This window comes from Athene noctua, chromosome 16 (genome assembly GCF_965140245.1).
Source record: "Athene noctua chromosome 16, bAthNoc1.hap1.1, whole genome shotgun sequence".
NCBI classification, from domain to species: domain Eukaryota; kingdom Metazoa; phylum Chordata; class Aves; order Strigiformes; family Strigidae; genus Athene; species Athene noctua.
The window spans coordinates 3677396-3702422 of NC_134052.1; the positions used below are offsets into that span (position 1 = coordinate 3677396).

The window sequence follows — 25027 nt, forward strand, 5'->3', positions numbered from 1 at the left end:
ACCTTATTAATGGATAACTGAATTCTTTTAATGTAATTTTTTTTTTTTTTTTTTTCTGTGCTTGCTTCACAGATCCTGTACATGGACCTCAAAATGTAGAAGTTGTTGATATTCGTTCCCGGCAGCTGACGTTGCAGTGGGAGCCCTTTGGTTATGCGGTGACCCGCTGCCACAGCTACAATCTCACAGTCCAGTACCAGTATGTGTTTAACCAGCAAAAATTTGAGGCAGAGGAACTCATCCAAACTTCTTCCCACTACACCCTGCGAGGTCTTCGGCCCTTCATGACCATCAGACTGAGGTTAGCCCTCTCTAACCCAGAAGGCAAAATGGAAAGTGAGGAGTTGGTTGTACAGACTGAGGAAGATGGTAAGTTATGTTGGGTTTGTTTGCATGCTTGCTTTTTGGGAGAAGACATATTTTTAAGTTGTGAATAACAGCATAACCCTTTGTCCCATAGACTTATAAGCGTCTTCTCTGGACAGTGTGTGTTTGTTACGCAAGTAAAATCTGTAGGTGTAAACAATTTCCATTTCACAGCCATGTTCTTGAAGGGGAAGGGATCCCTGAAGTGCTTGGAAATGACAAACGCCAGTCTGAGCAGCTGCCAAACAGTGGTAGGTTTAATTCTATAGAAGTTGTGTTCTGAACTACCCAGGACCCACAGATAAGCTTCTTTATCATATGGGCAAATGTAATCCTGGCATTTGTTGATTTTTCTTGTGCCTTCACATCACTGTTCCAAAACGAAGTATGATGTCTTCCTTTCCAGAGTGTAACTTTTCTTAATACTGATCTGGATACAGCATTTTATATTCGTCTCAGAAGCTAAATTAATTTGGTGCTAACTCTTCTGTTCTTGAAAACAAAAGAAAAAACAAAAGAAGTGTTTTCTGGAAGTAGTGATGGAAAGCTTTGAAGTATCACTATCCCATCTGAGCTATGAGGACTCTCATAGACTACAAGCTCCATCCTGTCCAGTGTGTTAAAAATGTTCTTCCTCTGCCAGAGCTGTAAGGAGTTGCTGTCCTAAGTTTCTCTCAGCTGAAAGTGGTTCTTGCAGTCCAGTATATCATACGGGGGGGACATAAGAGGATGGCAGATCTTTCAGAAAAATGAACAGGGTTTTTATCAGACAGGCTTGGGAGTGCATTTAGTTAGTTATCTTCCACGGTATTAAAATTTTGCTTGAGTAGGTGGATTTTTTAGCTGGCCTTGTAGCCATAATGAAATATAAATCTTACATTGTTACTTTGCTAAGGAAATAAATCTTTCAATTGATAAAGGTGTGCAGCCTAGTAGCATCTTTATGCCAAGGTGCAATCTGGCTGTTTAGTGGATAGAGCTTTGCTCTTGTGTGGGCGGAGAAGGACAAATTAAATTTCCTGCTGCTACTGTGCTGTACTCGAATAAGGATGTACTGAAATTAGTTTCATATTTTCATGGATTCTGATTTTGTTTAGCACTTAGTGGTTAGATTAGGGTACTCTTACTTGAACCAAAGTTTCAGAATAGACCTTTCATATTGAGAGAGCCTTGGTAATGGTAGTGCCTTGAGGGGGTTTTGTGTTGAGTTTTTTAACTATTATTATTTTTTAAATTTTCAGCTGTGAACTTCCTGTCTCGTGGCCTCTTGGTGTCTTCTGGTGTGTGTGCATCTGGAGCTGGTGGTAGCTTCTAACACAGGTTTTTGTTGGTTTTTTTTCCCTGTAGTTCCTGGACCAGTTCCCTTGGAATCCATCCAGGGAGGACCTTTTGAAGAGAAGATCTATGTTCAGTGGAAGCCTCCAAATGAGACAAATGGCATCATTACACTGTATGAGGTAAGGAGAACAGATTGTTGTCAAGGAATACATGCCACAGAGCCCTTGTCATATGTATTTAAGCCAATCCTGAGCTCTGAGAGATTTCAGCAGGTGCTAAAAGAAGCTTGATTAAAATACATAAGAATCTTCAAGATAGTCTGCTGCTATCACTGGAAAAGTTTTCTAGTTCAAAAAAGAAAAGATTTATTTACCAATATTCCCCCATGTCTCAGGTGTTCAATTCCTGCACTTTTTTCTTCTGCAGTATCTCCAAGATCTGTTTTTTTTTCTTTCTTGAGGTAAACTTCTGTGTTAGGTTTTATACCTAAATACCTAAACTAACTCTTCTGTGCCTTTCCAATAGCTATAACACTTCCTGGTAATCTCAGCAGAATATAGCCATTAAGTCTTATCTTTTAGTGTTATTATTCAATCTTTCAATAAGACATCTATCTAGCCCAATCACTTTCCCGGCTGCCAAAAGAAATATACAGGAGGTTATAGGATGATCACTGACCATCCTATGCTGGATGAAAAAACCCTTTAAATGTGATTTTAGAGTGTATCAGAGATGTTTCTTGTTAAGGTAAGGAAGCGTTACCATTGTCATGTGCTTCTGGGGAGACTGTGTCCATAATGTCATGTACACCCAAAGGTGCAGAAAAGGAATATAAATGGAGGACTGCTTTAGAGGATCATGTGAAATAAAAGACAGTCCTACGAGAGAAGATAAAGGCACTTTTATTAAAGTGCACTGGCACACCAGTGCTGGCTGAGCATGTTTCTGTGAATAGGTTCAGCATTTACCACAGTAAGGTTAGAAAAAATGTAAAAAAATGTTTTGATTTTACAGTGATGTAAGAATCAGCACTGTGGGCTTGTGCAGCATTTTCTGATACGGAGAGGCAAGAACCACTTTTTTGCTTCCTGTTTTATGCTGGGTGAACATAGAAACTTGCTTTGGAAAAGTCATGGGTGCAAGAAGCAACTCTGCCATCACCAGTGAGGTTGTTCTCCTTACCTCCTCCCATCCAGCTCCTCGGTTTGGAACAGTGTGTCTTATAACGTGTTACTCCTAGATCTCCTTGCTAACACTGGCTGTCACTGTGTGACAAGTTCATCAGCTGGAGAGAAAAATACAGATGAGCAGTTAGACATAACCTGGAGAAATGGGCAAAGCATTCTCAGGGTAGTTGTCAGGCTGTTAGGTCTGTATCACAAGCAGGTATGAGCATCTCTTCCAAGTAACAGGAGATCCTAGTTTTGAAATTGCTCGGTAAATAACGTACAGGTCTTTGCACAGAAACATCTCATCCTGCTGCCTACAACCGAAGTTTAATCTTTCTAAAAATACAGAGAAATTTCCAGTATTGTCCAGGTAGTTGCATCTTCTGCATTGCTTACTTAATCCCTAGCTTACTATAGATACTTAAACCTTCATCTCTGTCTCTGCTGGTGTTATTTTAAGATTTCAAGCCATGTGTCTAGGACCAAAGTAATTCCTCAGTAGTAATGACCTCCAGAGTGGTGTTTTAGACAGGATTCATTTTTCAGCATCATCATGGCCTTACACTGCTTTAACACAGTTCAGCTGACCTACTGGTTAAAGAGATAAAGAAAAGCCAGTGGTTAGTCTCCGAGAGGTTTTCAGTTCTTTCCTGTGACCTACAGCACCGATCCAGGTAGAATCAGAAAGCTTTAAAGGCAACAGAAGAAAAAAGGTCACACTATGAACTTGTGCAGTGCTACTTTAAAGAGGTCTCTGCAGGGAGCAGAGTTCCTGCAGCCCAGGACGGGCAGTGCTGCTCTGTCACCAGGAGGAGCTGGGAGGCTCAGTGCTAGAAAACTTAAAACTATCTAGAAATTCTGCAGTTGTGTTGTTGTACTTAGGGAGAAACAAACCCAAGAGCCTACCAACTTCTATTAATGAAAAATTCCCTGCAATGTACAGAATCAAGAAATACCACTTTATGAATTTGAGTTAGTGGTTAGGAGTTCTGCATTACACCTGGAAGTAGCTGGCTAAGATTCACACATAGGTATCATACAAGTGATGGTCTCTCAGACTCCTTTGGGCACAGGACCTCCTAATAAAAACAAATTTTAAAAACTCCTCCTCCTAAATAATAGTTCCCTTCTTGCCATCACCATCAAGATCTGATTCACTGTATTCTAAAATGCTTCCAAATAATCACACTGTGTATTCTACTTACATACCACTTGCTTTTCCTTGGGACAGATTTACTTCTCAGATCCCTAATCATTCTTGCAGTTCCCTGCCAGGCAGACTTCCATATCGCACAAATTGCCATTGCAGTTTGCTTGCACACTGCTTATATGCCAACTGGGCTGAAATTCAGCAGCACAACCTTCAGCAAGTCATTTGGCAGCCAGAATCACTAATTTCATAATGACTGAATGCTTCTAAAGAGCCTAACCAAAATGGAAGGACCTTAATGAACCTTTTTGACTTATGCAAGTCTCTTCTGATTGATATTTATCCTTAAAATGCTATTGTAGTTTTTTAATAAAGGCAGCAATAGCCTTGAATTTAAAGTTGGTTTCAAAACCCCCTGCGTTCAGTTGGAGAATTGAGTGTTTCACTGGGTACAGCCACAGCTGGATTTTTAAACAAAGGAACCTTCTAGATCCCCAAATTGGTATGTAATTGCAGTCTGTTTCTAGGGAGCAGAAACCTCTTGTTCAAGAGAACTTGCAAAGCTCTGGGAATTGCAAGTCAGTTAATCAGTATGCTGAAAAGATTAGGATATGAGCCTTGCAGAAAGCGAGTGATGGTACTGTTCATGCTGGGGGATGTTAGGGGAGCACAACAAAGCAGTTAATAACACGAGCCTATGCTGAGTTAGTAGGTGTCAGTTGATCTGTCCAGTCAAGAAAGCCGTTAGGGAGAGGCCCAGGCTGCTGTTGCAAGTAAGCCGTGCAGCCGAGATAAAGCTTAAAAGCTCCAGCTGTAGTCAAGTCCCCAGGTAGCTTCAAGGGTGCAGGACCTTACCTGAGATAAGTAGATCAGTCTGGGTTCTGAAACACATCTGAACAGTGAGAATGGATTTTGCTGGTACACTGGGTTGGGTCGAGTGCTCTACAGAGGTGTTTTTGCATATGGCATTCATGAAAGAGGCGTTATTACAGCTGTCTCTTGTAGCGAGCTGTGACTGGCAGAATGTAATGATGTTGTAATAAGTCCTGTCCCCCCTTCAGTCTTCTGGCAGACTGAAAGCACCACAAGTTGGGGTTTGTTTTTTTGTTTTTTTGTTTTTTTTTTTTTATCAATCCTGAAAAGCTGCTATGCTTTAAAATCCCTAATAATCAAATGCTGCTTAGTGTGCTTATACTGTGTGGGAATTCAGCTTCAAAGACTTTGTGTACAAAGACATGCAAAAAAGATACTTTTTTTAAAACAATTTTTTTATCCTAAGTGTGTGTAAAGTCAAACCACCATCAAACAGCAGAAGGACCTATGCTGTCATTGGACTGCAGGAACAAGTAATCTAATTTAAGGTCATGGACCAGCTTTGGCACTTAAATTCTCCTGCTTTTAGAGGACATGGGGATGTCTGTTCCATAATCTGTATTGAAGTGCTCCAGGTACATGCATGGACCCCGATATTCTGTGCAAACTTGCATCTTGAAAATGTAAATAAACAGAAGTTATTTATATATGCATTTCACTATTCATTTGGGCAGCGGGAAGCTTACAGGTGCACTCAGTAAGTGACGGTGGCTTTCACCTTTGTAAATATATTTTTTGAATGTAATCTCTTAGAATCGTGAGGTTTAGAATATTTTGCCCTTAAAGGGAAGAAGGGAAAAAAACCCCACCTAGCATTCCTGTCTAAGATATTTGTCACATTACTTGGGGGAAGGCATTAGGTAAGGTATTACAGTCCTAGAAGCATTTGAAGGGTGGCTACAGTGTATTCAGCTCCTTGGCTGGAAATATGACTCTGGCTGTTGAAGTCCTTTCAGTGAGCCATGCCTAAAGGCAGTGTTTAAACAGGAAGCTGTCTTTTTAAACATTGTGAGGTGTAGTCTTGTAATCACTTATGTTCTCATCTTTATGATGATTAAGTCCCATGTGGGTTGCACATGGGTCTTGGGAAAAATAAGAATGCATTTGCAGCTTCTAACTAGCTAGTTTTCTCAGTCACTGTTTCTGAAATGCTGTAAATTTCTATTTAGATGCCAGGAATAATAATATAACGGACTTTCATACACAATTTTAGTTCCTTAATGGGATGCTTGGAGCCTAGTAGTTCTAATCCCAGTGGATTTGAGTCTAAATTGCACTTCAGAGGTTACAGATCCTCTTAGTTGCCATGCAAAATTGCAGTTTGCCCTTCATCATCTCTCCAGTTGCCAATATGACATTTCTTCTCCATCGCTTCACACACTTTTTCTCTGCAGGAGAGGTCATTACATGGAAACTGCCTCTTGGAAGATCATGCATAAGGTCAATTATTTGTGGGATGCACTGCCTGCATTTACGATAGGGCAGAAACAAATTTCTTCCACCTTTGACCCCTGAAAGTGCATAGTTACTGTAACACAAAGCATGATTATCTGGCGTAATAGCTATCCACTGCATGGATATGCATGCATTTCTATTCAGAACCCTTTTTTAAGCTATTCATGAAACCTGACATTTTTAGGATAAAATCTTCCCTGCTAAAAGGTGCAGCAAAAAAACGTTTCCTGCAAAAGCTGACAGGATTGGGGACTCAACTTGGCTTAGTCATTTGTTTGTTTATTTGAAGGGTTTTTTTGGTTAAGAAGAGTGAAAAATGGCTCCCACAAGAAGAAAAGCAACAACCACAAAATCTTGCAACCAATTTATATAAAGCTCTACAGTCGAAATAGTAGAAAAATGACAATTCTCGGAAATTGCCTTCAGTGAGAAGTGGCTTTGAATGTTCCCATGAAAATCAATCATGTTACAGCTTCTCAATTGCATTCTGTGGATGCACGATACTCCTGGGACAAAGCTTTCTCACTTAAGCTCACTAAGTGTGCACTGAAGGAAGTCCATGCTACACACAGCTGGCTCCTGAATTTATCTGAACATTAAGAGAACATTAAGGAGACACTGTTAAGTGCTCAAAACCCAGGAAATGATCAATTAAGGATTGTATATTCGGTCATAGCTTTATCACTCTTCTGTACAGGCATTTGCCAATGCAGTCTTCACGCAGTCGGATATTACCCTCTGTTCATCTGCAGCACCTGGATTTATACAGTGTCTTGTACTGCAATATGTTGTTTGTCCAGAGTCCATGAAAGTCAATTACATGAAGAATAGGTGTTTTCCTGAATCTGTACTAGGTTGAATTAGAATTCTTTAATAGTCTAAACAAGCAATGAAACTATGTGGCCACATATAATCTAAGTTTGATACTCAGTCAGCTGTAGAGTAGGCAGCGTCATCCTCTCAGTGACATGTAAGGGAAGCTGTGCATATATACCCAGCTAAATTAGGTCTGTAGTTTACGGCATTTTGTGCAGAATTGCACTAGAAGAGGGCTGGGCTGGCTGAAGAGAAACTCTTTATTATATGGTTGCTGACTGTAGTATTTACTGAGCACTTGGTGGACAGGTTGTTTAGATGCTGCCAATGTTCTAGGCCCCACTTATGAAGGATTGAGGCCAGAATTTGGAAAATGAATGATGCTGATTGCACTGATCTTTTTTTTTTTTTTTTTTTTAGCAATAGAGAAAAGCTGTAAATCTGGGCGTTGCACACTTTCTCAGCAGGTTGGGATGCCGTGTCAGCCACAGACCTGGTTGTTCTGTTTCTGGGACAAGGCAGGGCTTAGCGAGACAGCTTTCTGTTGAAATTTTAGGAGCACAGAGTGACAAGAAATATAATTTCTTTCAGTCAGCAGAATCCCACAGAGAGCTCTTTCTCCCCCTTCTATGCTCTTTAAAAAGTAATGTGGCTTATAAGCTCCCTGTCAGCCCTAGAATTCTAGTATGTGCTTGAGTGACCCCTCTGCCATACACAGAGCATGTAAGATGGCTTCTCCAATGCTGCAAGGAAAACCTAATTTACCCGTGCACAATAATATAGAAGTCAGTTGGAGCCATCTTGGTTTTTAGCCGATGGGGGGGATAATAGGAATGAGGCCTTGTTCTATCTGTCCAGAACGTCGGGGGGCCATGGCTGCTGGCTCTTCATGCTCCGCACAGCCAAGGAGGACAGCAGCAGGGAGGATACCCCAGGTACAGGCTGACTGGCTGTTTACTCACGTGCTAAACCCTGTTGAAAAGAGCTGGCTGTATCTTTGTTGCTGTTGTTTATTTCCATCCTATCCCAGTTCGTTTAACACAGCCTCAAACTTAGGAAATGATTAAATGATTTTCTGCTTAGAGATACTTCTCTGAATAAACACCTTAAAGAGCTTTTGAACAAACTTCTTCGAATGATACAGGATTCTTATTTGTGCTTTACTCTGTTACTTGCAAGATGTACTTAACTTGGAAGCATTTGTTGATGATGCTCTTTTAAATCTTACGTTTCCAGTAACATCTTGATGAGAAAATGAGAGGGTTTGTTGAGAAACTCAGATGTCAGGGTTTTTTTCAATGTGTGACATCCTCCAGGTAAATAGCATACTTGTGTTATAAATAGTATGAATCAACTGTTTAAAAAAAATTGCTTGATCAAGCTTTCCAGAAATAAAAGCATAATACAGTCCCTTGAGCACAACAATTTCTTTGATTACCTTTTTATTGTTCTTTTGAAGCCATTAGACTTGCAGCAATATAAATCCAATGCAAATGAGAAAAGATATTTGGCTACAACAAACCTTTTTTTTAAAAAAAAGGAAGGAACTGGATTATTTTAATGTTCATGTTGGGCTCTTTCTAAGCTAAACTAAGTGATAAGAACTGAAAAAAAACCACCCAAACTTATTCTTTCTTATAACGAAGTTCAAATTAAAAAAATCCTTTTGTGGATATGTGAATATCTTGTCTTTTTGCCTTCCAATGCTTTATTTTCCTTCCTAGAAAAAATACAGTTTTGGTCTATTATTCTTCATTCAGGCATGCTGTTTCTCTTTATTGTCATCCAGCAAACCAGTTAATTCTTAATCCCATTTCTTCTGTCTAATCTTTTCAAGGGCCAACGTACCTGTGCAGTTATGTTGATACAGATAACTCTCTTTAACAATTCCATATTCAGATCTTACAATATCTTGCTTACCAAAATGTAGTAATTAACTAAGTTGAAAGCAAACTATGATATGTCTTTGTACTTCTTTCCTAGATGGTTATTTCTGTTTCATCTTAAGTATTGTTTAATTTATCAAATAGATAGGATTGAAAAATCCAGACGTGGTGGCTTTATTCTTTATTAATTGGTGCAACTGAGGAACTGTGTAAAAGGAAAAGCCAGTCAAGGGGATCTTCTCATTGCCTTCAAAAGGCAGAGATGCCAGATTTATGGTTCCTTTTGGGAAATTGTGTGTGGATTAGACCCAGTCTTTAACTATGATCCTGCTATCCAGGGGACAGGATGGGATTAGGTTTAGTTTCCTGTGCCCTACTCTCTTTACTAATCTCTGTTGTTTTGAGTCCCTTGGCTCCCTTCTTGCCGCCTTCTTTTGCCCTCCCTTTTTGCCACTATTTTTTCCTGATTTCTGTTCTCCATGCTGTCCAGGTTGTATTGCTGACAGCAAGGGTGGGACAGCTTTCAGAAGGCTACTGGCAGCTACTAAGTTTTAGCACTGGGGGAACAACTGGATTCCTTACTCTCACTTTTGTTTCTAATTCAACCATCTCTGTCTGAAATTGTGAAAAGCAACTTAGGATGAGGCAGACACTTGACTTGGAAAATAAGCACAAATAGATAGTTTATAATAAGACTTAAGTAACTAAAAATATATAGTCTTACAATTATCAGCTACAGTAGTAGCTAGGACTGGTATTTTATCTATAAATGTGGCAAAAACATTTTATCCATATGTGGGTCTTGCTGCCATTACTTTATGGTGTATAGCAAACAGAGCAGCTGTAAGTGATGTTGTTAATACTCTATTGTGCTCGTTTGAGTTTTTGTTCATTGCCCACAGCTTTTGCTATGCACAGTGTAGCATGGCAAACCAGCCATAAGGCATATTAAGCAGTGCTTTCAGCATCAAGGACTAACTGAGGAACAAGTATGGAGATTGAGTAACCGCCTCAATGCTGCAGTCCTATCAAAGCAATTTCTATAGTTGTCATTTTCTGCTATTAAACTGAACAATGAGGCTTTCCAATAAAATCATATGAAATAACAGCTCATTAAAAACTCTCCTTAATATATAGCATGCTAATTAATGTCAGTGGGGTGCAAGCTTGAATGGCAGAATAGACTATAATGTTTAGAAAGTAGGTAAAATAAAAGAAGATATTTTATCATTAATGACCTTTTAGTAAACCTAATGAAATCCTTAATGGCCTGAATACATTACTGAGGCACTCCCAATTGCTTTGTTACCTACTCCATTCTTCCTCCCTTTCTCAAAGACATTAAACTTGGTTTTATTTATGGAAAACAAAAAGCCATAAAGTCCCAAGGAAATACGAACTGGAAGAAGGCGTCTGAGCAAGGAGATTAGATGAGTCTTCTCAGCTCTACTATCCTTGTTCCTGGTCAAGAGAAAGGCTGGCTGTAGGACCATGTTAGATTCTGTCTTGTATATATGTTGTCTGTGTTTGTATTCAGGTTTAATTGACTCCGTGTTTATGTGACTTCAGTAAATAGGCAAGGGAGCAAATGGGCCTCTTTTATTCACGGGGGCTCCCTAGGTTAGCTTCCATATTCATTCCTAGAGCTGTGCTGTAGCTTTTTATACTGTTACCAACTATGCTGTGCTTGTGCTGTGACTAAATTAAAGGACTTTATTCTTCAGGGCTTTTAGTCTTTCACATGCTGCCAACCTTAAATATAACTTGCAAAAATGCTGTTTAACTCTCCCATAACCTTCTCCCAAAAGAAGTAATACAGGAATGGAAAAATGAAAAGCCTTTGCTTCCTCCTATTTCCTGGATGAAATTTCGTGGGCTGGAGAGGGATGAAAGTAGCAATAATTGACTGGCTTAAACTGAGTTTTAAGATGGAAAATGTGCCCAATCATCTGGTCATAAAATACGTTCTTTAGTTCTGAAGTCCAGCACTGGAGAAGGATTGTTCACTAACCTGTTCACTAACCCTTTCCTGTTCATTAGAAGATAACCTTCTTCAAATGATTCCTTTTGTGTAACACTGGGTGCAATTAACTTTGGTCTTGTACCCCAAATGTCTGAAACTTCCTGATAAGATTGAAAAGCATGTCCATCCTAGCTGCAGTCTGAAGTCACCTGCAGTAGTAATTGTTCCTAAGAAGCATAAGCGGTTGGTGAGTCTTAGAAAAAGGAGCCCATTGCTTGCTGTGTAATCATGTTTCAATCAGCTTTATAGAACCATGAAATTGATTGTCCCCCCGACGTACCATACACTTTGGAGCAGATACTGTGCTGGGCAAGTTAATTCCTTATTTGGCTCCAAACACACAAAAAAAGAGAGCTTTTTGCTTCCTCTCCCATTTTCACAACCAAGGAGGAAGGGAGCACAAATCACCTTGAAATCAGAATTTGAGAGCATAGCTACATCAGCCAGCCCTGTTTTCTTTTCCTAATCATCCAGTGAAAAGTGTGGTGATTTAGGAGAAAGATGCTCAGGCTGTTGGCTGCATACAAGAGAGCTTGGATGCCTGACAAAACCAGTGGTGGTGATGACCAGGTAATCAAAGAGCTATAGGAATCATACAAGTCTGACAGAAAGGAGAGCTGAGAGAGTGTCTCGTTAATGTGGTGTCCTCTGCAATATTGGAATCGGCTTCTCTCCTCTGCTGTGAAGATAGTCTTGACGTACTGACGAACATTCCTCGTCAGATACCTGCAGAGAAGCTCTGACTCTGTCTTCACAGAATTTAATTCCTGTTTCAAACTCCCTCGTTTCAGGAATATTTTGGTCATTCAACATAAGTGAAACTCCGTTCAAAAAGAATCCAAAATCAACCCACCAGTGAAAATTCTGGGAGCTCCTTCTTAACCTGAGTCTCATCTCTGGAAGATTTAACATCTCCAGCATTTTTGTATTTTGTGTTGAAATGACACTAATTCAGGGTCCCTCTTCAGTCTGAAATGCTGCTTCTGCTGGAAGTGGTTCATTAGTCCCTGGGCTTTCATGGGCTAACTCTAAAGTTCACAAGAAGGAATCAAGAAAAGCAAGGCTGTTGCTGTCATCCTTAAAATGCTCCTACAAGGCCTATATCTCAGACAGAAACTTTGAGGGAGGGCAGAAGCTAGAAAATATATAATTTTAAAAGTACACACCAAAACAAAACAGGAAACCCTGCAGAAACGGCAAAAGGTGCTTCTATCCAGATTTATATTGTCTTTTAGAAGGTATGAGGTTTCTCTTAAGGCTCACTTTGGTGACTTTTCCAGAGTCAGAAGTGTCGTCCCCCAAACTACTGGGCAAGTTCAGGCCTTTTCTCCTCCATGAGCTCCTGCGCAGGGCGGCTTCCACATGTGAATGATGGTTGCTCCGACCGGCAACCCCCAGCTCTTGCTGTAGCTGCAGTACTGGCAGCAGAGCAATGTGATGCAGTGGGGTGTTTGGTTTGTTTTCTTTTGCGCAGACCACAAGGGGCTTGTGGCTGCAGAATAATTATTAGTTTGTTTATTAGGGAAGAAAAATACAAACAAGTCATGACTCCCACATATCACTGTCTAGGACATTTTTCCTTTTAGTGCTTGATAAGGTTCGTTTTTCCGCTGTGTTTTCTGAGCTATTTAATTTTTCTCTCTCTGTCACAGTGTTAAACTTGTATTAAATTTAGAGGGAAACAAAATAGTGCGTATACAGCATTATTAACTTGCCATTTTCTTATTTAGGACAAATTGTAAATTGTTCAGGTTATCCAGACAAAAGTTACATCCTCACCTAGCCATCATCCTGGTTAAGGATGAACCTTGTGGACTTATCCATGCTGCTGCTGAGCAAACAGTGCTGCTTGGTAGATGGAACTCAGTCCTTTACCTGGATACTGTAATATTTCCCACTCGTTATATTTTATAAGATCTGTCTTGTAATGCTCCACATTCCAGAAACACTCTCCCGTCTTTCCAAACTTCTCTGTACAGTAGACCAGACTTCCAGCTAAATAAAATAACGGCTCCTGCGTTCAAAGGAGTGCCAGCAAAAGACAAGTCTGTTGCTCAGCTGACACTGAAGTTCGAACAACCTTGGTTTGGGCAGGAGTAATGAGACACAGCCCTGGGCTATAAATTACATTGACTTGGGAACGAGGGGAATTCATTCTGCTTTGCCTGAGGCAAAGGTCTGCTGTGCTGTCAGCTGAGTTTCTTAGACTCTCAGTTTCCTCTGTCATGGTAATAAGTACCAAGAAAGCTGATTATGAAAGAGTTCTGAGGAAATCCCTTGTTACCTGCTACTAGTTTAACTTGTGTAATCTCAGCAGCAGAGGGACATCTATTTCTAGCTGCTTTACTGACAGATTTAAATAAAGACGGTTGACTTTGTGGACCTTTGGCACAGCCTTTCTGGAATCATGAGAAATTCCTCGCAGTTAGTGGTTTGCTAATAGCTGTCATGTGAAAAAATGGTATTGATGAGCTGCAGTTCTGTCTCCTGCATGGAGATCTCGGCGTTTTCCCTTGTTACTCTGAGCTCCTCAGTGGCATGAGAAGAAAATTATGTCAGAGCGTTTGATGTTTCTAATAGAGGAACCATGGTAGCAATGACTCTTCTTTTCCCAAACAAATCTGAGATAAAGAGGAAGCCCTGGTGAAGCTTTCTTGCCTAAGAAGAATCAAAATGTGCAGTTTACCCACTGCTTTTTCATGTCATCGCATAATTATTTTAGCAGCTTTACTCCTGAAGGGCTCCATGCACATCTCAGTGACCAAATTATTTGCTGGGATTTAACACAGTGCTGTCTAAACAGAGTATCTGTGAACATAATCCTTAATGATATGCTGGGGGCACACACTGCTTGTGGAAGTGTTGCCTGTGATTAATCAATTAAGAATACGATAAACCCAACAGTGCTTCCTCTCTATTGGTAGACGATTCGAAACATGCTGAAGGTGAACACACATCTGTACTTGTTTACAGTTCCATATAGTTTTTTTCAGTGTTGTCTCAAATTAGATAGGCCTAGAAATAAAATATTCTCCCAATTGTTGCTGTGCACAGTAGGTCCTTTAAGAATGACAGCATCTGTTTTTTGGAGAAAGCCTCCTCCTTGTACCGTAAGTAGTGTTTATGGTACAGACCAGGACAGTTTGTGTATAGGTGGTTAAGAGAATGTGTTTGCTGATCTGTCTGTGTTATTGGGCTGTTTGCAGGTTGAGTCCTGGATAAGGTTGGCTGAATTGCCATCTGGTGAGGAGATTCTCTGAGTTTTCACAAGTCTATTACAGGTCTTTTCTGAACTTACATACTATGTCAGTGTAGATGGGAAAACCGGCAGACACTCTTAACTGATAAAGGGTTACTGTTGTGCTATATTGATCTCATTAGGAGACCTGCTTGCTGTATGTCTTTACAGCAAAAGGCAGACATTTTGTCCCTGAGCGCTCAGGTGTTTGCGTCATGTGTAATGCATGTCTCTTACCTCTCTCCTCGAATAAACAGAGTGAAATAAAATAATTGCAAAAGCAATTAAGAGCTTCAAATTAATTTTCATGCCCCACATTAACTGTTGGAAGAGAAAGGTGGCATTTTGGAAGATAGAGATACATTTTGTTTTTCATTTATTTACCTCCTGAAAATGTGGGAGCTCCTGCTGATAATGTTTCTGGGATTTCATACTAAAAAACAACAAGTACTAATTTATGGGAAGAACACTTCTCACCTAAGGGGATGCAGGATTTGGGCAGCATACTCCGTGACATGGTTAGTACAGCTTTTAGCAACATGTCAATCTCTAAATTTTCTGTTTATAAATATTTCTGCATATAAACTGCTGATTATAAATATTGCCAGCAGCTAAATGCATTGCAATCCAGTAACACCCATTCAGCCTTGTTTGCCCCTCAGAGAGCCATTATTATTAGCATTATGAGACAACCTCGTGAAGTTCAGCAAGGCCAGGTGCAAGGTCCTGCACATGGGTCAAGGCAATCCCACAAAGATGATCAGAGTGGTAGAGCACCTCCCTTATGAGGACAGCCTGGAGAAGAGAAGGCTCCAGGGAGACCTTAGAGTGGCCTTCTAGTGCTTAAAGGGGGCTACAGGAAGGGTGGGGAGGGACTCTTGATCAGGGGTGTAGGGATAGGATGAGGGGTAAGAGTTTTAAACGGAAAGATTAGATACAAGGAAGAAATTCTTTGCGTGAGGGTGGTGAGGCCCTGGCACAGGTTGCCCAGAGAACCTGTGGCTGCCCCCTCCCTGGAAGGGTTCAAGGCCAGGTTGGACGGGGCTTTGGGCAACCTGGGCTAGTGGAAGGTGTCCCTGCCCATGGCAGAGGGGGTGGAACTGGATGATCTGTAAGGTCCCTTCCAACCCAAACCTTTCTATGATTTGTTGAAGAAGGTAACAGGTGAGGTGACAACGCTCTGCTCTGAGGTGGCACTTTTCTAATTCTTGCCACTGCAAGCAGATATGTCCCTGGATTTAAATGCAGAGGAAGATACATTGCCTTCTGTTCTCAACAGCTTTTCCTTTTCATGCTGAAGTCCCTAGAGAAGAAAATGCTTCAGTGGATGGGACCATTGCTAGGTATTGTTGCAATCTTCTGCTATCGTATGAAGCTTAGCATCACTTCAAGAACCAGGAACCAGGGTCACGCATTCAAGGAAGGGACAAGAGATGACCACCTAAGAGCTGATGGGTTCTTGCTGCCTTCTAAAAATCTGGAAAATCAGTTGATAGCTAGGTACAGTTTTGTAGCTCAAGAACCTAAAGCTCTTTGCAGGTGTGTATGTAAAAATCTATCTGAATCTGACTTGAGTCTGACTTCTAGAGAGATTTCTGGCATCCTTACTTTTATTCAGAACACTGTAAGAACAGCCCTGGCTATTGAGTTTTTGGGTGCATCTGCATCCAAGTTCTAATTAATTATGATGATAGACTTACCTTGTAACAGTGGACTCGCAGTTTGATGGTTGATTTTTCTTGGTTCTTAACCAAAACTGGCTTTTCTTCCCTTGTTACCTGGTTTGTAGCTGTGATCCCTGGCCAGTACCATTCCTAGGAAATGTTATTATCTTGTCTGCCTCTTTTGGGTGTTACAGATACTGCAAAGGGAGAGTCTGTGCGGGGTCCTTATCTTGTATCCAAGTGTCTGTAACGTAAGTGTTTCTAGCAACCGTGTTCTCAGTTCATTGATTTTTGTCAATATAATAGTAAAAATAAAAGTAACTGTGCTTGAGAGCGACAAAAGGGTGAACAAAAAGCCCACGTACCTGCCAGTATCTGAAATTAAGCAGGTCCTCGTTGCTGTAAGAGTGGAAAGAGTGCTCTCTCTGTAGATGAGTTTTGTGAGCAGCAGGTCATGCAGACATCAGAGACTATAAAATAATGACTTCGTGTCAGAGTGCAGCTTGTGCGCTTGTACTTGCATTACTTCTCTTCCCACTTAGAGTACTCACTGTACTACAATTCTAACATGATAAACATACCTGGAATGAAAATGCTTAGCTGTATCCTAATTATGGGAGTGCTATTTCTTATTTTGGAAGGTATCCTGAGGTTATAATAACACGCTGAATGAATGCAAAGTGGTACTTTTCAAGAGTTTCTGAAGAGTAATTCTGGCTTGTCTTCCTTCTGTTAATGTTGTCAGCATTTTGGGGTCAGTCTGCTTCCATGCTGGACGTGTTTTCATGTTGCATCTTGACTTGTACAATGCTGTCCTATGCATGCTGTGATTAGATCTGTCTCACCATTGTCATTCTAATAGTTACCGGAACGTTTGGACCTGCGGGATGCAAGTAATGAATGGATCTACTCTATGGATCTGCTAGTGACAGTATGTAGCTTGTTCATAGCAGATGGGTGTTGTCTGGGAGGATAGATGCAGTTGTGAGAAATGTCTGTGTAAACCAGTACTTCTGGAGGGAGTAGGCCTGTCTTGTTCATGGACATTTTAGCTTCGTGTTGTGAAAAGTAAAAACTTGAAGTTGTTAGCCTTACACAGCCAGCGCTCTACAGCAGTGTCCTGTGCTTCCCCGTGGTTCTTCTTCATGTACTGGTCACACTGGGTTTGTGTGACTCAATTAAATGAAACAGGGTTTGAAAAAAAACCACATGGGTCAGATTTGGCCTGCAGGAGCCAACATTAGCAAGACATGAGAAGAGGTAGACTTGGCTTGGTGCCTAGATTAAAAAGGGAATTTGTAAGACTGGCAGCTGGAGAGATCATGGTTTTGCAAAATGACCAGCTCATGCAAACAGCGCAACTTTGCTAACTTCCAACTTCAGTAAGGTTTCCTTCTTTACTTCAGCTGAGAATAAGGTTCAGTATTTTCTTTGCAAACTTCAATGCATTTTTTAATGGAATTCAAGCCATTAAGAATGAAAGTCTGCAATACATTTCTAATTTTTAAAAATTGCTTAAAAATAGGATCATAATTAGATCAGTAGAAAGCAATTTTTAAAAAATTTATTGCATCATGAAAACTAATAGAAACTTGATGCAGTAATCAAAGTGCCTGGGTCTGTTTTAAGTTATGCCAGTTTTCTCCAGAAATGGCCCATAAAAATTTATATTATTTTTAGAGCTTTAATTAGCTAAGTATGTAAACTAAAATGAATTTGAGTTTTAGAGACATTCTGAGGGGAAGAAAAGACAATATAAATGTTCATTCTAATTCTTATTTACTTGAAGAGTAATTATTTCCTTTGATGCTAAATCACCTTTTCTTCTCACTAAATCCATGAATTCTCTCTCTGCTAACAGAACCTTGGAATTTTATTCCCAACATTTTGGCCCTGTCATTCAGCTTTATTAAACTAGCAGTTTGTTTGAACACTTCAGTTACTCATTAAATTTTACATTTTCTCTGGCTGTATTAGTCACTGCTTTTTACGAACTGGGAATGTAAATGATCCCTTTGCCATCTATGCCATGTGATAATTTGCCTTTGTGAGAGGCTCCTCTGCATTTCATGCAGTTTTCCTAGTTTTGTAATAAATGGGGTTTTTCCCCTTCACTGTAAGATTTACATTGGATCCTGCATTTTACTATTGTTTTCCACAGAGCAATTCCCAAAAAAAGTCAGTTTTTCATAAAGCTAACATTCTCATTTACGTGTTTCTCTGGTATTAAACTGTACGTATGCAAATGGAAGAACGCAAACTTAGGAGTCTGTTCAAACGAGCCACTCTGTGACTCGGGGAGAGTAATTGCTTCTATCAAATCCTTGATCGTTCAGAGCACGTACACGTCAGTGGAAACTGGCTTAAGTCCCTTGTGAAAATTGAGCTTACTGAGATCAGTAAGGTGCATGTGTGCCCCATACGCTACACAAATAGCTGTGGTCTTGACAGCAGCAGTGACAGCAGGGTAACGTGGTGAAGGCAGGTAGATGTGGTGTGCCTTTCTTTTGATGTTTTACGCTCAGTTATTCACAACAAATTTTCTCATAAATATGAATGCTTTGTAATAAGGAGCTCCAGAAAAAATGGGCTTGTTTCAAGAGCTGGGGAAGGTAATCCAGTGTTCCAGTGTTGATGGTGGTAGGAGCGCCCAGGAATCTTGTTTCTTGCCACAGCTGAGGAGAATGAGGAAATAGATACTGTTCTTAATCACCAGTGCTATGTCCTCCTGGTCCTACTGGTACTTCAGTTGAATCACGGTGTTTTGTAGCCAGTGCCACGATCCCTGTAACTGGCTGCCGGGAACCCGCCACTGAAAGACAGAGCATATCGTTAGGAAATGTTGGTGGGTTCGTATGTCGAGGTGCACTGAGTGCCCTGGAGATTCTCCAAGACTGCTGTAATTTCTCTGACATCACAGTTTGTCTAGGTTTATCATTGATGATTGAAACCTAAGTTTGAAAAATGCCAAACCTGGAAGGCTTGAGCTTCCCCACAGAGCAATATGCTTCCCTTAGCAAACAGTTTTGATACAGAAAACACCAATGTTTTTGGGACCGAGACCTATGCTCAAATGTCCCCAGTGGTAACCTGATCTCGCTGGGATAGTTCAGATTTGCTCTGTTTCCCAGGGCTAAGGGCGGTGCAGCAGAGGCACCTCAAATTTCCTGTCAGGACAGAGACAGCTGACGAGGGGTCCTGGGGCTCTCTGAAGCCAGAGGACGATTAGGTTTCATTGCCTGGGAGGGTCAGAGTAGGTAAGAATGACCGGACTGCTCATGCTATTTAAAAGAGGGGAGAAACTTCTCTTGAGGTGCCTAAGGATTGAGTTATCTCAGAGCAGTCTTATGACCAATTGGTTTTATCTTGCTGGACAATAATAAACTAAAGAAATGACTGCGGAGCAGTACCGCTAGCTGATTCCCTCTGCTGGCAGCGTGAGTTGCACTGAACAGTCTGTGTGTGTGTGTATGCGTAACTTATATCAAAACACACTTAGCCTGCTGTGTCTTTAGGCAACGTCTTTCATGCAAATCATGGCTTTTTTTTCAATAAATTACCCTTAATTTGAATCAATAAAAAAAATCTGCCTTTCCATTACTGTGTGATGACTTTCTCAGGCTCCCTAGTGAATTCATAAATCTGTTTCACTTTCAAGCCTCCAAATTATTTTAATAAGAAACAAGGAGAAGCAGTATAAACTTAAGTTTTCTGCATGACTTTGCAGGACCAGGTGTCTGCACTCTAATTTGCCAAATTTTGATGCTACCCTACTTATGTTTTAGACTTTAGGAACCTAAGCTGAGCCTCATTCAAATTCACATTCTCATCATTACTATTCAGAGTCTGAATGCTTGTTGGTAAAAGGCACTAATACTGCAGTAAGTCCAGCAGCAGCTGGTAAGTCTATTTGAATTATACTTTGTAGCAAGCTCAAAATGTCAATATAGGATCTTTTTCCTTCTATAAATGCCCTGATGTTATTTTCAGGGTAAGTTTAGGCAGCAGCCACTTGAAGGTATTTTATTTAGACATGGCGAAACATGGTTTTATGCTTTTCTTTTGAAACCTATTGCCATCTTTCAACTGATGTACTAGATTTGGAGAAATCTTACGGGAGTCTGTAAAATCTTGAGATTGGCCTAAAGAACCTGGGACAAAGTACCATATTCACAACTTTGATATGCCCAATAACAAGCAATTATTTTCATGGTTTTGGGGGCTGAACCACTATAGGCTTTGAGGTTGAAACCATGAATCACTTGAGACTATCAGAAAATACAGGCTTGCACTCATCAAGGGCTTTTTTTTTGTTGAAGTTACAGCTCAGGCTTGACCACAAATAAATATGTTTTCTAATGTTGTCATTTAGAGTTTTGAAGCCTTTTTTGTAAGTCCTGCCTTTTTTGTAAGTCCTAACAGGAATGTGTACATACTCTACCCATTTGTGGAAACCCCTGGACTACTTGCTTACCCTGAATTTTTTTTTTATGCAGGTGCAGACCACAGTGCAGCAAATTGAACTATCCTGGCTGGCTTGCTTTTCTTAGTCACCTTTAAAATAGCCTGCAGAGTGTCAAGCATCCATAGGGAGAAAAAAAACCAGTTAGGATTTGGAAAGTGTACTCTGGGTGGATGGAGGGAAGGGTGGCATTAGGACAATGTGCTGCATGAATTGCTGTGACTAAGTGTCCTTTACATACTTGCCTGGGGTTACAAGTTCAGAGCCTGAGGGTGTTCTTCCTGCCTTTTGCCCCTGTTGCCCTGCTGCTGTCATCTGGCAGTGTAGGAGGCATGGCTAAGGGTTACAGCGTTTGGAAGTACGGGACAGCGTGGGAAAGAGTGCTAAAAGAAATGCCTTAAAGATGGAGAAAATATTTTCCTCTTCATCAGAGAAAAGAAAAAATCCACTGTTTCTTGTTCTCTGGTCCTCTAATTTTGCTTTATAATTGAAACCTAATGAAGTACATTTTGAAAAGTGCCTGAGCCTTTCAAGTTTAGTTTTATTCTGTGATGCCCAGCATGCAAAGTTTAAGTCTACATCTGTGGCAATTAACCTTGTTCACCTCCTCACCATGACAAGTTAAAAACTCTTGGCTTCCTCTGGTTGCTCATCAAGGTGCCGCTGCCTTGCCTCTCTGCCACCCACTCCAGCTCTGTGTCCAGACGTTGACACAGCAGTGATGTTGGCAACATGGCTTTTCTTGGCACTGTGTGACAGTGTCAGTGAGAAGCCAAGCTGTTTTCTTCCACTTCTGCCCCCTTGAAATGCTTCAAGAGTTCAGGGGAGGGAGAGGAGGGAGATAATTGCACCAAATAGGACAGAGCTAGTGCAGGTTCCCGATGGTGCTGGTGGAGGCCAGGAAAGATCCCTGCCAAGGTGGAGGGCTGTAACAGGGGGACCAGAGAGTTGAGGTACAGTTTTCATAGAGATTTTGCTTCTTATTTATAAAGCAGAGATGGAGCCAGTCAGACTCATCTGACAGCTTGGTGCTTGATTTTACAGCTCGTTAGTGAAAGGGAAAGAAGCAGAGCTAGATTATCCTAAGAGGGGAGGGAGTTGGAACAATAAATTGGACTATTTTAAACTTTGTCTTTTGAGACTTTTTTAGCTGTGATGCTTTTTGATATAACCTAAACCAATCCAAAGAATTCTTGGAGTGTCACGAGGAATTTGGTGATGAAAAAGAGGGGTGAAGGCTGCTTGGAATATTGCTGCTAGTGTGGAGAACAAAGAAAAGGAGTTTGAGCCAATCTAATGGATTATCTGATGTGAACACAATCTAGGACTGACTATATTCCTACAGATGAAGTAAAAGGACAATCCAACAGGCCATTAAGAAAGGGAACAGAAATGTATCTTTTTTTCACTCGATTTCAATTCAAGAGCAGGCAAATGTAACGGAGTACAGCAAGTGTATTATGCCAAGAGTTTTTCGAAACATTTTAAAAGTGCAATAAATGTGTTTTCATGTGGATTGGAAGTTGATTACAGGACATAAAACCAGAATTGGAGTTGAGAGGTATCTGGAGATCTTAATAGTTCACTTTTCATTCATGTGGTCCCCCAAATATGCATTCAGAAAACAAAGTAATACAGCTGGAAAACCCCACCTTACAACATAAAATATACTATAATGCACATAATACAGTTATTTCTGTGCTAGTCAGTGCTTGAGTGAATGCTGTGTTTTCTCAAATTGAATAAAAAACAAAAATCAATGTAACATGGTGTCTAAAGCTGGCTTAGTTTTTCCTTGTGCAAACAAAATAAATTGGACTTTGCTCTGTGTGCAGCCATCAGTCATGCAGTTCTCAGACTTGCCCATTTGGACAGATACCCCTCTCTTCTGACCAGGCAGTAATATCTGAAGAAAGCAAGATTTCAGTCTTCGAAAATAAACTGCTTTTGTGTTTGCTCTGCTCAAGTTTCTCACTGGAGCCATCCACCTTGTGCAGCAATGAAGAGAGGCTACACCAAGCTTCAAAATAAATCCAGGATCCTAGTTCAGCCACTCAGAGTGGGTGAGTGGGACAACAGCACTCAGGAGGAGCCAGGGTGATGTCCATGCTGTGAAAGAGAAGTGTGTGGGCATCACGCGATGGTTTGTCTGTTGACTGGTGGCAGTGGAGAGACACAGGGAACAGGAACGCTTCTGCCCAGAGACAGCAGTAGAACATCACAGGGAGAGGTGGGTCATGGCACTGTTCTCCCACAGTCTTTTTTTAGGGGGCAGAAGGCTGGTGGGCACTCACCTTTTTAGGCCTTATCCTCTGAACAGTCCCATCTGGCCAGTTCTTTACAGTGTCCTGGGCACAGGGTGGGAGAAATGCCCCCACTGATACTGCAGCACTGTGAAGAGTTGAGAGGGAGCGTTGCTTCAGCTTTGGACTTCTGAACACATTTTCTAAACGTAGGCTACTGCATGTTTTTTTCCCTCTACAAAGAGTATTTAGTTGTTCAATGAGACATATCTCACTTTCAGCTAATGTATAGCTCAGAGACACCTTTGTGTGGGAAGTCACTTAAAAAAATTGAAACATTTTTTTGGTAGGAATTTTTATCTTGCTTTATACACCATGCATTTTACAGCCTCTGGCTTTTGTGAAAATATAGTTCAGGTGAATAAACCAGAAAACTTACTGCAGCAAACCTGATTGGAGACGACCTCTTCTGCAATAGTAATAGGATTTTATTCATGTAGTATCTAAAGTATCTGCAAAAGCTATATCCGAGGTATTTGCTCTAAAGCAATTATGTCCTCAGGAACAGGGGATGTTGTTTTTCCAAGGTGATGGAGGATTTCCAGCTCTCTTCTGACTGTGGACTCTCCCCAGGACATTAGACAATCCGGCCCAGGATTTATTCAAGAGGAAACCAGCAACAGTGACTTTTTTCAGCAAAAGTCATAAACATCCTGTGCACAAATGAAAGCCCTCTGGGTGTAAACACTGTGAAGTCTCTTTAGAGGCCCTGATATATCAGGCGCAAGATTCGTTCTTTCTGATGAAATATTTGGATTAGGGTGGAAAGCAAAATCACAGTGTAAAATCATATGCCCCTGGGTGAGAAAGGGAGAAGGAACTTTACAGCGAGGGTGGGAAGAAACAGGATGTTACGTGATGACTAAGAATTCATGGGTTTAGGGGAACTGTGAATGGCTTTTTCAAATGAAAACATAGGACAAATCCTGTAAGGTTTAAATGACACAAAATGTGTGTCACTGAGATGTAAAAACATTGTCAGAAAAGTTTTTTGGGACTGGGGGGTGGTAGACTGTTTCCTCCCCATGGTCAGCATCTGCATGCTGTGAAGCAGGGTCTGTGTTGCCGTGGTCTGGCGTGTGCCCATCTTCCCCCACGGAGCCGCTGGTGTGGCACAGTCTGGGCACCCCACCCGTGCTGAGGCTGTCGTGGGTGCCTCACACCCACCCGTTGCAAAGGTATTCGCAGACGTGGGGGCATGTCACACCCAGGCAAGGGTTGATGCCTCAGCCATGGTGGTATTTCTAGTTATTCGTGTGGCTGCAGGGCTTCCTAATGCTGCTTGACTCCCAGAGGTCCTCCCTCTGTTTCAGCAGAGAAGATGCTGCATACAGGATGGGGTGCATTCCCAGTGTAACCCACTGTGGTACCAGCTCTGCCAGGGCCTGTCCTCCCCTTCTCCATTTCCCCAAGCCCAGGGCTGTGAGATGGTCAGGGTCCTTAACGTTTCCTTGTGCTGTTGCAGCAAGATGGGGCCAGCAGGTCCACTCTTCAAATTCCAGCTACATGAACAACTAAGTAATATTCATGAGAACTTCAACCTTGCCTCCCTTTGCAAGGCTACTCAAGAAAATATGTTCCATCTTGCTATAAATACTAATATGCAAGACAGCATCTTAGCCACTAAATTCCAAGCAAATATTTAGCATATAAAAATTTATTTTCTTCAATGTTATCTGACTGCAAAGCTGACCATTTTTCTGCTAGAATGTTGCAGAAGCAACTTGGCTTTTTTGCTGGCTGAAGCAGTTCAGGTGGATTTATTTGCTATTACTCAGAACATTAAAACAAGGATTTTTTACTTGGCTTCAGGAAGAATTTCTTGCTCTCTTATTTATGACAGGTGTGTGTTAGTGGGAGAGCTAGGTTGTCTTTCCTTCTGTTTCCTAAGACTGAATTAGACTTTCAGCAGTTTTCAAAATCTTTGCAACTGGCCAGCCTGTATTTTTGGTAATTATGCTAGACAGGAAGGGTGGAGAGTTCTGGTTTTTTACTTAACCACATACACACAAAAAAATTTAATTTAATTGAAAAAATAGAAAAATGTGTTTGGAAATTATACAGCCTATTTCCATCCTTCACTTACTCTGTACAGCTGCTTTTTTATAGTTCTGGTGATAAAAATCCAAAGTTGGCCCAACTTGATGGCGTAACTTGAGAGACAGCTGTAAAAACAGCACTCAGAGTCATTGTCTTAACACACAATGCCAAAAAATGGTTGTACCTTCCATTGTAAATGCATCCTGCCTTTCTGGCGTGCTATGGCAAGATGGTGGCATCTTGGTGTATGAAGAGCATGGCAAGGTACAGGCAATTCAGATTATTTGATAATTAGCAAAGCATG

The 25027-nt window shown here is 40.9% G+C and overlaps 1 protein-coding gene across 1 annotated transcript in view; it reads left to right on the forward strand.

The window, feature by feature from the left end:
• Positions 1–25027, forward strand: part of PTPRT (protein tyrosine phosphatase receptor type T) — a 457248-nt gene that overhangs the window by 302201 nt on the left and 130020 nt on the right. The window contains exons 8-9 of the mRNA XM_074920627.1: positions 73–369; positions 1714–1823. Coding sequence (XP_074776728.1) covers positions 73–369; positions 1714–1823 — 407 coding nt within the window. The remainder of the gene's footprint in view (positions 1–72; positions 370–1713; positions 1824–25027) is intronic.